The sequence below is a fragment of the Phoenix dactylifera genome, chromosome 13 (genome assembly GCF_051530095.1).
Source record: "Phoenix dactylifera cultivar Ajwa chromosome 13, Ajwa_hap1_PhDact_Kaust_v1.1, whole genome shotgun sequence".
NCBI lineage: Eukaryota > Viridiplantae > Streptophyta > Magnoliopsida > Arecales > Arecaceae > Phoenix > Phoenix dactylifera.
The window spans coordinates 26,455,848-26,471,161 of record NC_143202.1 but is presented as its reverse complement, the minus strand read 5'-3'; the positions used below and the strand labels follow the sequence as shown (position 1 = coordinate 26,471,161).

The window sequence follows — 15,314 nt, the reverse complement described above, 5'->3', positions numbered from 1 at the left end:
ATAGGAAGATAAATTAAAAGATAATATACAAGTTATTTCTCTCTCTCTCCAAATCTCTCTATAAGGTACAAAAGGAAGGTCCAGCATAGACATGCTTACAAACATTTCTTCTATTTATCTTTTATTTTTCTATTATCATATTACTTAAACAAGCGAATTTGACTCTTTTTTTTAATCCTCTTTTGTATTGTTCATTTGTCTTAACTAAGTACAAGTTTTACATATAAAAAAGTAACTTTTCAAGTCTTATCTTGCGTATTGGTGAGATAATGGTATCTGTGATTTATCTACAGGCGCTTTTAAAAGAATAAATATAATTAAAAATATTTTTTTTGAAAGTATCGATTGAGTAAGTTGATAAAGTCCTTCCTTCATGCTAACACAAGAGCCAGGGTTGATTAATCCGTTGCTCTAATTTTTAGAAGGACTTCTGGTATTCTACCATCTTATTTGTTAAAAATTAAAATTATACTACAAATAATTCTTTAAAGGTTAATATATATTGGTGAGAAAGGTTGCTCAAATGGCTGCTTATTCTCTTTTTTTTTTTTTCTTAATCAACATCATCATCCCCAAAGCAAAATACAAGAAAGGAAAAACTCGAACCCCTTTTAGGACTCATTTGGTTCGCAAAAAAAAGAGATTAGAAAGTGTGATCAATGAAAAAATAAAAAAATACCCCTTGTTTGTTAGAGTTTTCAGAGAAGAGAGATAGAAAAGTAGCATTTTCATAGAAATAAAATTTTAGTATTTTATAAAACAAAAAAATCTACGGAAGGTATGAAAAAGTTACTTTTTCACTAATTAAAAATTGATTTTTTTTTTCAAAAATATCCTTAACCCATTAAAATCTATGAATAAGATCTTTTTATTTATTAAATATATAATAGATATTTAATAAATTTTTCTAGGAAAATAGATAATCAACCAAATATAACCACCATTTTTTATATGATACGCTAAAATTATTTTTTCAGATATCATATTCTCAAAATTTATTTTTTTAAAAAAATATTTTAATGAAAAAATTTTGCAAACAAAATGGGTCCTTAGGTTTTGTATGGATCAAGAGAATCAGTGGGAAAATAAGAAAAATAGAGGAGCAATCCTTTTTGATTGAAAAAGGGAAGAAAAAAACAATTTCTTTTTTAGAAATTAAATAGAAACAAATAACTTAGGGGAGGATTAGAAGAGGATCGGAGGCATCCAATTTCCCTCCAAACTCTTTTTATTTATCGTCTTCAAACGGGAAGAGATTCGTGGAGTGAAAAAAAATTCTTCCTCCCCCCCCCCTCCCACCCTCCTCTTTTTTTTTTTTTGTCCCAAATCCTTTTCTTTCTCTTCTCTTCTCTTCTCTCAGCTGCAGTGTTATCTTCTCTTCTCTTCCTATATATCCAAAGTGTTCTGTCCTTGAGGATTTCTACTCCGCTCCCTTTTGCCTCCTCTCTATTTGATATAAGAATCTCTATAAATATTGACAGTCTAATATTCTTGATATCTCATGTTTCGATAGCCAATTTTCCTAAAGTTCAAATCTTTTTCTGATTCGAGTCGGTAATTGCGAAAATGGGAACGAAGAGGGGCTACATAACCGAAGATGATGTCTCGCTCCTTCTCCAAAGGTTTTTTTCTTTCCTGTATGATCATTTAATTCGTTTTTAGGCAGTTGTACGTCTGATGGATTCTTTATTGAGAAAATCTCAATCCATTGGATTGATTTGATGTATTCTTGGATACTAGTCTCTGATAGAAGTTTGGATGTTATTCGTGAAGTTTTAGGAAGTAGAAGAACATGCGATTTTGTTCTTGGATTATAATTTTCATGAACTAGGTTTAGATAAAAACCCTACTTTTTGTAATAATCATAGAAATAAGAACATCATATTGGGTCCGGGTTCTGGCTTTGAAATCTGTTTATTGTGAATTAGGTTTTATATAAATCCTCACTTTTCTGTCTCAGATTGGATGTGCTGCCATGCGAATTGCTTGTGTAAGAAGATTAAATATTGCAGTTGTTATGAGATCTTGTTGATATATAGAATTTTCTACCAAAGTTACCACTTTGGACATTGATTCACCATTAGTGTCATGTTTGGGATTTTACTCTGACATAAGGGTTTGAGGAGAGGGAAAGAGAGTATCTTGCCATGCTTCTAACATGTTCCAGGAATTAGCTTTTGGGTTTACTTCGATATGAGCCTTCAGAGAGGCAGATGCAAAGTATATGAACTTCCTGTTGATACAAGCTTCTAGCCACCATCTTTTATATATTATGTGAACTATGGCATAAACTCTTACAAATTCATTTAAAAAAACTTAATATGTTGCTTTGTGTCTCTCCTGAACACACCCTTATGGCGTAGAGCTGTTCAAAATGGTGACTGTCAATGATATTTGGGGGAAAACTGAACTTCTTGAAACCTATCGAGTAAAATAACTAAGACTCTCTAAATACTCATAACTCTATTTGGTAATTTGCTTGCCCCTTCTTGCTTATTATCATTGCCTTATCTTTCGCTATCGTTTTATGGTTATATATCAATGGAACGCTTTGGAACAACGTTCCCTATCTTGGTCGCGGACCCTTTATCGGTACCATTCTGGTACGGTACGTCCGATATGGGGGATAGTTTGGCATACTGACACTTAGTATAGCTTATGTACCATGTACTGATTTGGTATTAATATGGTTTGGTCAGTATGCACCGGTATCAACCGGTACGACATATCATCCTTTGGAATATCATGGAAATTGATGTTATTTGATATTTCCATTGCTGACATGGTTAAATAATATCATTTTTAAAATTCGAATCTTCATACCAGTTGTACGGGATAATTTTTCTATTCTATGAAGAATGGTTCAAATAACACTGTGATGTTCCCATCGTTGTTAGTTATTTCCTGTTACAGCAGACAATAATAGCTGTTATAATGGCCATTATTTTATTCTAAATCATATTTAACCACAAGATCGTATCAGGTAATTATAGCTGTTATTTTCATTACAACAGTCAGATGGGATCCATTATTGTGGGATATCAGCTTTACTAAACCTTAACTTTAGTAGACAAAAAAGAAAAGAAAAACTCCAGTAACATGACAATCTCATGCAAAAGGGTGCAGCTGATATGTAGTTTCAATGCGAAAGCTACAGCTTAGTTCTGTTGCTTTCCACGGAGATTTCCATATTAAGATAGCTCTAGGGAAATTGCACCTTATTATGTTGAAGAGGACTATGTATGGTCTGTGGATCCCACATTAGGGTGGTTAGGTGATTGTGGGGAAATAATGGAAGGAAACAATTGTGCTATGGCAACAGCATCATACACATGTGCCAAAGAGAGCGAAATAGAGAGATAGAGAGGGAAATAATTGCTGGTGGTTCTGGAGGCTGAGAATGGTTAAGTGGGTTATACCAAACAAACATGTTATTTTTTAATGATTCACTTGCCCTGTAGTATATGCCATTCTGTAATGATGAAGCTAATGGTAATTTGGGAAGAAAAACTGATTGACAAAATCTTTATGAAATATGAAACTCTCAATTTTTCATGTTATAGATAGAAAAGCATTTTCTTCTTGATACTGCAACACTAAGCAGATTCTCATATGTTAAAATTATGTGCCATTCTCTCTCTCTCTCTCTCTCTCACACACACACACACACACACACACACACTCACATTTGACTTAATAAGAATTTCTTTTCTTTTTCATTGTCTTAATTCTTTCCTGATAATTACTGAAATAATGAATGATACTCTCTCTTGCTCTCTCTCACTTCTGTCCATACTCTTTTGGAGACATTCAATGAGCTTATTGGCTTCTAAGTGTAAATATGGTAGTGATGCTTGTTTTCAAAAATAACATTCTAACAGATGATCTATCATTCAGAGTTATACATTTCCTTGTCTCCATACAAAAATTCACGTCTTCAGTTAGGTGCATGTAAATATTTTCAATAAGTTTCACTTTTAAAGAGAGAATAGTATGACAGTATTTTTGAACATATGGGTAAAATGCTTTTACATAACTTGCAAGCCTTATCCCACATATGTGTCAGTGATTTTATATATCTATCATGATCGCTTAGATTTTGAAAACCTTTTATAACTTGATCTAGATGGAATGCCAAGCCTTTGTGAATTGGTATATAATTCTCTGTCAAGGCTGTTAATATGAAGAAAGCTGACCATATTAATCACACCGATTAAGCTCATGCAACCAGGGAATGATTCTTAAAGATTACCTTGGGCTTCCAGATGTATGGATGAAACTAAAAAAAGGCATGATTTGATATGGGGAATCACATTCACCTTTAGAGCAGAGGTTATAAGCGAAAAAGCCAAACCAAAACATATTTCATGATTCCTTTTGTGTACATTACTGAAATTGTTATGTAAATTGACAATAAAGAGAAAATTGTTGAATAATTTTCCGTCTACAAGGTCAAAATTTTGTTGAACACATCGTATTTCACCATATATATAGCTTGTTTTATATTCCAGTCTTCAGTAAAAGTTAACTCGGTGTTGTGTCAAGCTGACTATACAAAACCTCTTGGTTTGCATATCTGGCTGATATCCTTTGCTCTTGCTTGCATCAACTTTTGTTTTTTAGGTACTCTGCAACATCCTTTCTTACTCTTCTCCAGGAGATTTGTCAGTTTGCGTTCACCATATGTATAGCTTGTTTTATATTCCAGTCTTCAGTAAAAGTTAACTCGGTTTTGTGTCAAGCTGACTATACAAAACCTCTTGGTTTGCATATCTGGCTGATATTTTTTGCTCTTGCTTACATCAACTTTTGTTTTTTAGGTACTCTGCAACATCCATTCTTGCTCTTCTTCAGGAGATTTCTCAGTTTGCTACTGCAAAAATGGACTGGAATGCACTCGTTAAGAGAACTTCTACTGGGATTACTAATGCTCGGGAATATCAGATGCTATGGCGACATCTGGCCTACCGTGACATGTTGCTGGACAAAGTGGAAGATGGGGCTGACCCCTTGGTTTGTTTGACTATCTTCTACATGAAAACATAAAATATGTTCAGAATTGTAATCTACCAGATACTTCCATTATATTTGAATCATTTTCAACTTGTATTATGTTGTTACCATAGATTTGTTTAGATTCAGAATTACATTTCTTCCCAATTTTAGCCATCAAATCTGGGTTCTGGCATATTACATAAGCTGATATTATTAGTTAAGATGCTGGTCTTATATATACTAAATAGTACTGCTCTACATCTCACTGGTTATGGTATTGACTATATTACTTAAGAAACCTGACTTCATCTAAGCATAATGGAACCTGTTCAGATCCTCCCTATTTCCCTTCAGAGGATATCATCCATTGGAATTAATAGTGATGCAACAAAAATTGTTCCCATGAATCCATCTCTTTATGTGGCAGTGAACCCCATTCTACCAGGTATTTAATCAAGGAACAAATTTACTTGTGCTTTCTTAGAACCACCTTAAGTAACAGTCTTGTTTCCTTTTGCTTATGCTTAAGTTCTCACAAACTTCTGTACAGACACAATCAAGGATCTGGCCCCAATCTCCATGGTACTGGGCTTCTTCAATACTGCTCTTGCTATTCCATTTTCAACTGTTTTGGGAAACCACCTCATGCCACAGCCAGCCAACAGGCTAGAGTAACATGTCAACAGCCTTCATGATCCTCTACACCTCTCTTAAAAACTTTGCCCATGACAAAAATCATCACAAGTTCTCATAATGAGCAAACTTTGGTAACACTATCGCATAAAACATCTCTTAATTGGAATCCTATAGTTATGCGCATGTCATGAACTTGGCTGACATATTCTTGAATCAATGCATGCCAAAGGTTGACCAATAGGAGCAAAGAGGTTCCATAATAAGTTCGGACCTGAGTCACTTCTAGGAGGCTGCTATAGATTGGGAAATAATCCTAGAGATCCAATTAAATAAGACTTGTATCAGTAAAATAAAGGTAGGTTTTAGAAGAACCAACATCAAAATCGATCAAAGATCTTATCTAATCAGAACGCATATTATGGGAAATATTCTTAATTCCTGCAACCACTTTCCATATTTGCACCAAATCAAATCCTATAAGGAATATTCTTTTCTTCCTTATTTGTAAAACTTTTTATCATTTTAGCAAGAAACAAATGTTGAGATATTTATGGATAGGTTCAAGGGGTCCTACAACTATACATAGAGATGCCTAGCTATTATATAGAGAATCTTTAATTGAATAAAATTTCCAGTTATTTTTCTATTATTCCATAAGTTTGAGAGTTCTTCATCATTGCTCCTTCCTCCTTGTTTCTCCATTTTTGGGTAGATCTTTCAGAAAAATCACCATATGCACTATATAGTGACTTGGAATATGAACTAAAACTTATTGCATGCATTATTTTCTATAAGATCCATAAGCACTTTCTTGGTCGTAGCACTGAGCTAAAAAAATTTAGAGAACTAAACTGTTTCTCCAACCATCCTTTTCCCCACCACCCATCTCCTATCCATGATGATGTATCCATTTTGATATTATATTAAGGTACATTTGTATTGTTGTCAAAAAAGGTTTTAGTCTCAAACGCAGAAAATACCACCATTGACAATTGTCTCAAAAAACACTTGCTCCTAGAACTCATTGGCTTATTCACTTCAAAAGTCCTTGTTCTTCCTTTAAGCTTTATTTGCTTTCCTTCTTCCCTCCATCCCACTTCCTTTTGTGGAAAAGAAGATGCAAATTATTCTGTGGGATATTTCTGAACATCTATATCTTCTCCTAATTCTATCCAAGAAAAAAATATAATTCATCAACAATATCTGCCAAAAATTCAGCATTCAACTTGCTAAGATTTCCACCACTGGCAAAATATCATGAACTCTCTATGCTTAAATGACATGAACTCCAATCAACTGCTGCCCACACTTCTCAGCGTTGAATGTATCACAAAAGCAAGTCTCATGTCAAGGCATAAGAAAGCGATCTACTTAATAGACAGTGAGCCTCTTTTATCTGTAGAGTAAACAAAAGCTTGCCAGTGCAACAGGTGGTGGATCAAGTACTTCAACAGAATCCATTCTATTCTCATCCTGCAAATTCTTGCTATAAACTCTCTTCAAGACTCTTTTACAACTGCAAGCCACATTCAGGGCTGTAAAACCTTATAAAACAATCACTAACTCTACAGTAAACAAAATGGGATATTCCATCGGAATCATAACTAATTGCTGAATATTGATTTTTATCATAAAACATGAAATCCCTGCCAATGAAGGCTGTAGAATATTATAAAGCAACATATACCAATATTGCAGACAAGATCTATTATTGCTTTGAAATCTTGATCAACTGCTAAGATATCAATGTTTCCCACAAAGCCTGTGCCCCCTTGCCATGCTATCAGAATAGTAGTGTTCCATTAGACCCCTACTGACAAGCTAACCCTAGATTTCGTCATTTAGAAGCTAGTAGTTTCACGTCTAGCACAATGATATTCTACAGTTTAAGTTGATGTATTTGATCCTTATAACTTGGCCCACATTCTATTTGGAACTCCGCTTTCCTCTCCACTTACCCACTAAAATCATATTTCATGTTGATTATGCTATTATCATTAACACTTGGTTGTTATTTACTCAGGAGTTCAGTTAACCTCATCTGTAGCAAACTCTTTTCCTTTTTCCTGTTTAAGCTTTGCTTTATCGTAATAACTGATAGTAATTTGATGGAATTAAAATTGCAGGATGATGACAGTGATTTGGAATTTGAATTAGAAGCTTCTCCTGCTTTAAGTGCTGAAGCCTCATCGGATGCCACAGCATGTGCTAAGGTATAATCATCAATATTTTGAATGAGAACTTCATATAATTTTATCTGAATATAGTCCTTTTTATTATATGTTATTTGCAGAGGTGACATGTACGTGCATAAAGTTTTCATGAATAAGACCTAATGGTTTGGTTGCTTCCTATTGGATCCTGTGGTTACTTTGTTATGTTTGTCAATAACTCAATATCATTCCTTCATGTACCTGTCCTTGACCACCTTCAGAAGGTGATTTCTGCCACTAAGCGACCACTAGGTGAAGGGCATGGACATTTAAATCCATTACAATATAGATTGCAGGGCATTTAGATTTTTTAGTGGCTTTTAGAGAACTTTTTCAAGGATTTATCTGCAGTAATTGAAGTTTGCTTATTCTAAAGCGCTTATATCTATCTGCATTCTATCATTTGCTGAAAGAATGATGGCTACTACTTTTTAAATTATGGAGTTAAATTTTATTTGCGGTGAAAACCTGTTGTAGCAGCAAAAGCAATCATAGGCCTATTGTTCATGTTTATTTTTACTCACTTATGAGCAATTTGAAATGATCTATTGATAGTGGCAAATGCAATTGCATCATCAATATCATGATCTAGCCATGCTACTGATTACCTTTTTTACATTTTCATTTGGCAATATGGTGGACCACAATGCTGCTAGCCTTGCAAGAGCCTCTGACAGGTCCTTCGAGGCCGTAATAGATAGTGCCAAAGTAGTTAACATGAATGTATTCCTTTCGTCTTTAAAAGTTAAAGGCATATTTCCATGCTCAAGGCATGCGACCCGAACATATAAACTTATGAAGTGATTGCCATACTTATCTCTCATCTTACAAGTGACTAATGTATCTAGTTTAAATTTAATATGTCTGTCTAACTTGTTATTCTTGGGAATAACTGATTCTTAATGGTATGCATATTGGGCCTTAATCTTATAGTTCACATTGTTTGAGTTGTGTGCCTATTTAATTAAGAAAGACTGAGGAAATTATTCTTGAATCCCAATCCAGTGAAGCGAAGTGCTAATGCTGTGCAAGAACTTTCAATATTCTGTTTTAGTTGCAGTGCATGGATACTATTCTGAAACATACAAGTTATCAGAAGAGGAAAACAAAAACATGAGGACCAGCATATGGTATTAACAGATATTTAAATAACAAACTTGATTCAAGCGGATATATCAAGTTATCAATATATATGATTCCAGTGGAGGAAATAAAATAGGAATCTAAAGGACGAATCAAATTCTTGAGATGGATGGAATAAACTTTCACTGGGTAAATATGGCTCTCACCACACTGATCAAGTTGTAACTTATTTTTTGCCCATGTTATGTGGTTAATTTGTTGATTTTTGTAGTCTTATCTCTCTGTTATTGGGGACAAGTGTAACTTGGTCGCATTTATTTTCCTACCTTCTACTGAATGACATGTCTTCTTAAGTTTCATAGCAGTTCTATCATAGTTTTTGATTAACTCACCTCTTCATATTATCATTTGAATACACTTTTGGCACTTCTCTAAAAAAAAATGTTTGGTAAAAAGGTATCAAGCCGGTCGCAATGCTCAGAACTTTTTAAATTCTGTTTGCTTACAATGACAAGGTCATGTATTATGTGCTTACATAAACAAGCATACGAGTTAGTAATGTGAGCGAATGTGCACATAGTAGAAGCACGGCCTTTATGCTTTTATTGTGCTTACTCTGGAGGAAGTTTTACCTTTAACTCATGATTGTTCTCAAACTGTTCTTAGTTCTTACATTCTCTCAGTAGATGCAACCTTTGCAAAGAGAAGAGGAAGAATTGTCTCTTTCGACAAGTTTTCTTTATATCTCCTTGCTTGCTACATCTGACTGCTGGCAACATATTGATTTTATTAAATATATGGCCAGCTTTTGATCTCTTCACGCTCCTCACGGGGATTTGGCCCAACAAACCGGGCAAACCTAGGCACTCCTTTGACAAGAAACATACCCGATGACCAGAGACCACATGACCCATCAGACAAACAAAAGCTGGCTCATACCACCAGTGGAATAAATGCTGCGGCCCCTCATTCTGTTCAGAAACAACCACTAGCAACAAAAAGGTCTGCTGAAGTGTCTCATGGAAATGAATTGGCAGGCTCAGGTTTGCCTGCTAAAAAGAAGAGGAAATTATGGACTAAAGAGGAGGATATGGAATTAATAGCTGCTGTTCAGAAGTGTGGTGAAGGGAATTGGGCGAACATTCTTAAAGGAGATTTCAAGCACAACAGAACTTCTTCACAGCTATCTCAGGTTGCACTAAGAATGTTTACTATGCATTTAGTTTATATCTTTCAAATGCTCCTATATATTAATATGATCATTTATAGCTTTCTTGGTCTTCCTGCTAATTTGTTGATTTGGATGTTAAGTGACCTAGTCGCCACATGTTTGTACCTTGGTGCAGATATATATATGCGTATTTCAGTTATTAGAGAGTTGAGGGGAAAGAAATGGCTGTTGAATCCTTATCAGTTGTTTCATGGACTTCATTCTTCTCCTCATTGAAATGTTCCTCCATCTAAATGACTTTCTTATCATCCTTCTTGAGAATCTATATAGACACAATCTGGGTGGATCTAGTTATCTGCTGTTATTGGCTAGATTAATTTTTTTATTGTCAAGGCCTGTACTTTCTTCTCGTGATCTCCATCTTTTATAGCTATCTGTGTCTACCTGATCTCCTTTTGCTGCAAGATGATGATACCATGAATAACCACCTATGGTGTCAAAACTGATTACTGATTACCTTTGAATTAACCAACCTCAAAAAATAGATTTTGAAATACCTTCTTTAAGATCACATCATAAATGTCATTGGCATTGTCAATGTTGGAAAAGTATTTGGCTGAGTTTCTGTGTTCTGGTTATTAATTAAAAGATGCATTAGCTAGAGGAGAGTTGCAAAATAATGCATCGATGTGGATCTAGAGTGGAATGTATGCAGAATTGCTGCTAATTTAGAATACGGAGGCACCGGGCCACCATAGTAGTTTTTTGCCTCTAATTTTCCAATATTCATCATAACTCCAGTAGATAATGATCTATAGCTTTACATATTTCAGAGATGGGCCACCATTCGGAGGCGCCCAGCCAACCTACTTGCAGCTTCTGGCAACAAATCAGTCAACTCAACACGGTCTGAGGAGGAGAGGCTGGCTGCACAAAAGGCATTTTCCTTGGCTCTTGATATGCCTATGACCGGAAGCTTATCAGCTATACTGTCAGGTTTTTCCGTTGATTCCTTTTTTCATATTGTCCAGTTTGGTATGGTTTGACCCAAACGAATTTGATACTATATTTAATGATAAATTTTTAGAATTGTTACCATCACAGAAATGGCATGTGTAGGTACCTTCTTTGTTGCAGTGCAGGGGTATTTCCTCACCCTTCAATAAAGACCAATTTTCCCCTCTCCCAAAAAATCCAGATCCTATTATGTGCTGTGTGATGTGTAATTTCATAAAGTAATAGCTAATGATCACATTCTGAATCTGATTTTCTTTTTATTTATTACTGGATCAAGGTTCTCTCTATCATTCTTCTCATTAATTTATGTTAGTCTAATGCAAAACATAACTAATTTTATGAAGACTAACCTAGCATCATTTGAATATTAAACAGGTGCTACACAATCAAACACACCAGCCAGTTCTGCTACACTCTCAGCTTCAGTATCTGAGGCATTGCCTGCATCTGCTCCTCAACAAGCTTCCACTCAGGCAACATCCCAACAACTAGCCTCGAACATTTCAAATAAGCTTCGAACAATCCCCCCAAAAGCGGTGGCCCCTGTGAAGTCATCTGCAGGTCCCAATCCTTTGATACAAGCAGCTGCCTTTGCTGCTGGAGGACGCATTGCGACTCCTTCCACCGCTGCTTCCTTGTTCAAAGCTGCACAATCTAAAAGGGCTTTTAATGTCCGACCTGGTGGAGGTGCTCATCAAAAATCTCCAATTATGGCTGCCAAATCATCACCTGCCACTAACATGGTGGGACTGCAGCCACCAAGCGTCCGCTGTGTCCAGCCTGCAGTTGCTGTTCCTACACCAGCTGTAGTAAGCTCGGTGTCGTCACCGACAGTGCCTTGGCATGGAACGCAGCGACTGCAAGGCTCCTCTCAAAGACCTACAAGCAATCCTCCTACCGGCAGTGCTACAGTACCAAACTTATCAGCTCCAACAATGTTCTCAGAATCCAGACCACCTGCTGATTCGCAAGAAAATGCTGAGAGCAATAGTGATATTTCTTTCCCTCTTATCCCAGCCATTGATGTTGATGAGTTGTTAGCTGAAGAGGTTGATGGTGCAGATGAGATGGAACTGGATGGTTCTGCAGCCGAGAGCCATGAGACAAACTTGCTGTGCCCGAATGTGGGTGAGAGTGACAACGATATTGTCAACAATGCTGCTTGTGATATGCAAAAAGCTGCAGCTGGGTGTAAGGATCTCTCAAAATCACAGACTCATGAGAATCAAACTCTCAATAATAAAGCAGTTTCACCCGACACTGGAGCAGCTGAGAATAAAGCCATGGAAATTGATGCTGGTGGAGATCAGATTCCAGTTGAAGAGAGCACCCACTTGGCCAATGGAGAGTCCAGCGAGAGACGAAGCATGAATACTGCGAGTGTTCCGAATCAAATTGTGGCTCAAGAGCAGTTGGCTTGTACGGAGGCTGGGGCTGATGAGGTCAAGCAGAGTCGCATCCTGGTGGAACGGCGTGCAGTATTAGAGGACACTGCATCAGGCAATCAATCACCTGTTGATGACCATGCTGGGTCAATTGGTGCCACACAAGATTTGAGTCTGTGATGTCAGAGGCTGCGGAGGTAAGACTGACAAAGTGCTGTGCTCCAGTACCATTTTCTTGTCGCTGTAAAACATAGAAGAACTTCAGCATTATCATAGGCAAATACAAACAAGCTAATCTATGCAAGAAGTGGCCTTGCAAGCCCTTTTTTCTCCTTTAATTGTTGACAAGTCGCGAGACTTTTCAGCTAAAGGAGGAGATGAGCTGTTTTGTGCGCACGCTGCTCGGATGTTGGAACTGAGGTGTGGTGTCGTGGGTAAAAAGTCTATTTTACCAAATTTTGATTGCAAAATTTATCATGAAAACATGCAAATGGAAATGCAACTTGGTGAGCTTTTCCTTTCCCTCTCTCTCTGGGGTTATTTGGATCCTTGCTGTATATGGAGCCAATTGTTATTTTATGAGTTCCAGTTCTTTGCCGGTAAAGAAATGCTACGGTAATTAGAGGACACTTTTTATTTTTTCACGCAACATCAAAAGAAGTTGGTGGACCGAAAAGGACACCAAAATCTTAAGAAGATTTCTGGCCATTCTGTATGCTTATTCAGTTTGGTGATCAGCATGCTTGATGTTCACGGCTGATTCAAGTGAAAGAAGTATTTCAGGTATGGTTGCTGTCCGGGATAGAGCATTTATTTAACTTACTTCCGATTGGAAGCTTCCATGTAGTTTAATTGATTCGGACGTTCCCATATCCACCGGCAGCTCTGCAAGCTGATGGGAGTACCACTAATCATTATGTTTGCAGGAATAACGGAAGAATCAGTCATCTTAAACAATTTGAAAATTTTTGTCAAGGTGTGAGGGAGGTCCATGTTGGCATGCGCTGATTATACATCGAGTAGATCTTCAGTATTTGTACAAGGAGGGATAAAAAGTTCAGAAACATCTTCTGGTTAGTCATTTTAGGTAAAGTTTTGAGTTGTGATAAATGTTATCAAAGCGGACTTGGCCCATAGTCTATATGGACTGAGGGACACTACAGTACAGATCTATTGGGGCTGATTATGGATTAATCGTGATGCTTGTGATTAGATTTAAATTCTTAGTTTGGTAAGAATTTCAGCGCTTAAATAGGAGAATATGTGAGGACTTATGCGGATATATGTTTAGTCCCACATTGACTGTGCGCTGGATAGATCTTGGATGCTTATATGGTTTGGAAATCATTGCCACTTTCTAATGTAAAAATGGTACAACGGTTTGAACTTTATTCGCAACTTATACCTAATTTTTAGGAAATATATGCTCATGAACTTGAAGCCTTTTTGATCTAGAAACCGAAGTTGTTTTGCTATTAAGGACTTTGTCTCCTGCCTATGCCCATCGGTGTTAGGAAATGTTTGCAAATAAGGCTATTTGAAGGTGGTGACTCATTGCCACCAAGGTGGTAGCCTGGTGGTAAGAGGGCGATAATTCCGGTCGAGTTGTCCGGGTTCGAAACGCGTGGGTGTCAATTAAATTAGAGAATCGGATGCCCCACGCCCGGATGGCTCGTTGGCGGTTATGCTTTCCTTCCACTTGTACCAAGATGGCGCTGGGGTGACGTACCCACATGTAAGGCGGTGAGTCCAGTGGGGTGAGCCCACGGATCGGGGAAGGACACGAAACCTGCGACATGTATCGAACATTCTTTGGTGAAAGAGGGGCCCAATGGGAGCTGCTACATGGATGGGCTGGTCCCTCCACCCCTCCTATTTTTCAACAAAAAAAAGAAGAAGAAAGGTGGTGACTAATTGGCCATTGGACATGAATTGGTATATGAGAATGGATTCGGGTTGTATCCGCATGCAAAAGTATGATTCATCTTTTTCTTCATAAAATCAACCATTGGATCATGCAATACCCACTTCGAGAATGAAATGAAAAAGGTTGGAGTGCTTGGAGATCCATGCAATACACCATTCAACGGTTCACGTCTCTAAAGAAGATCCATCGTTCTTTTCCATGGAAGGTACAACCCCAACCCCACGAGGACCGGAACTGAAGTCATAGTTCAGGGCAACAAGAATGTTAGAAAAAAGCCTCCTTCCACTCAAAACTTCCACAGTCGATATTCCATTTGCACAGCCATCGTATCATCAACATTGGGAAGCGTGGCCATGCGATGCCGGGGCCACACACTGAATAGGTCACGGTTTGGGTCTCAATCATTTCTAAACAGTGAAAAAAATAAAAAGCTATTCTCTCATCAACGTCCAAGAGGAAAGTTCCATGAACCCCATAAAAAGGAGAGATAAAGGAAGCCATGCATACCTCGGAAAAAATATTATACATTTGAGAAGAAAAATAACATAGTTAATATAAACTATTAGATTATTTTAAACATAACCTATATAAACGTCTTATCTGGATAAGATCTATTTTATACTGATATTTGAAAAAAACATAGATCTTCGAAAATTTTGCAATTCATATTTAAAATTTGATGCTAGATGGCCACTCCATCCGCCATGAATCAATAGCCAGGTATGCCTTATATGCTGCAATTTTTAGAGTATTTAGAAAAATCAAAATACCTATTTCTTTAGACAAAATATAGAATCTACATTAGCTATTAAGAAATGGTACGTGAAGAGAGATTACATATCATTTTTTTTCATTTTTTTCATTTTTAGAATAACATGCAACAACTA

The 15,314-nt window shown here is 36.7% G+C and overlaps 1 protein-coding gene across 3 annotated transcripts; it reads left to right on the top strand.

Moving 5' to 3' along the window:
- Positions 1-1,050: 1,050 nt before the first annotated feature.
- Positions 1,051-13,129, top strand: LOC103703208 (uncharacterized). 3 transcript variants are annotated; one of them, XM_008785988.5, is made up of 6 exons: positions 1,051-1,622; positions 4,821-5,013; positions 7,758-7,844; positions 9,733-10,119; positions 10,932-11,094; positions 11,491-13,129. In XM_008785988.5, the coding sequence occupies exons 1-6, from the start codon at positions 1,567-1,569 to the stop codon at positions 12,678-12,680; spliced, it is 2,076 nt and encodes a 691-aa protein (XP_008784210.4). In that variant the 5' UTR covers positions 1,051-1,566; the 3' UTR covers positions 12,681-13,129. The 3 variants fall into 3 exon arrangements, with proteins under 3 accessions (XP_008784210.4, XP_026658832.4, XP_088565954.2); XM_026803031.4 differs by lacking the exon at positions 9,733-10,119; XM_088709828.2 differs by lacking the exon at positions 1,051-1,622 and having other exon boundaries at positions 4,922-5,061.
- Positions 13,130-15,314: the final 2,185 nt, after the last annotated feature.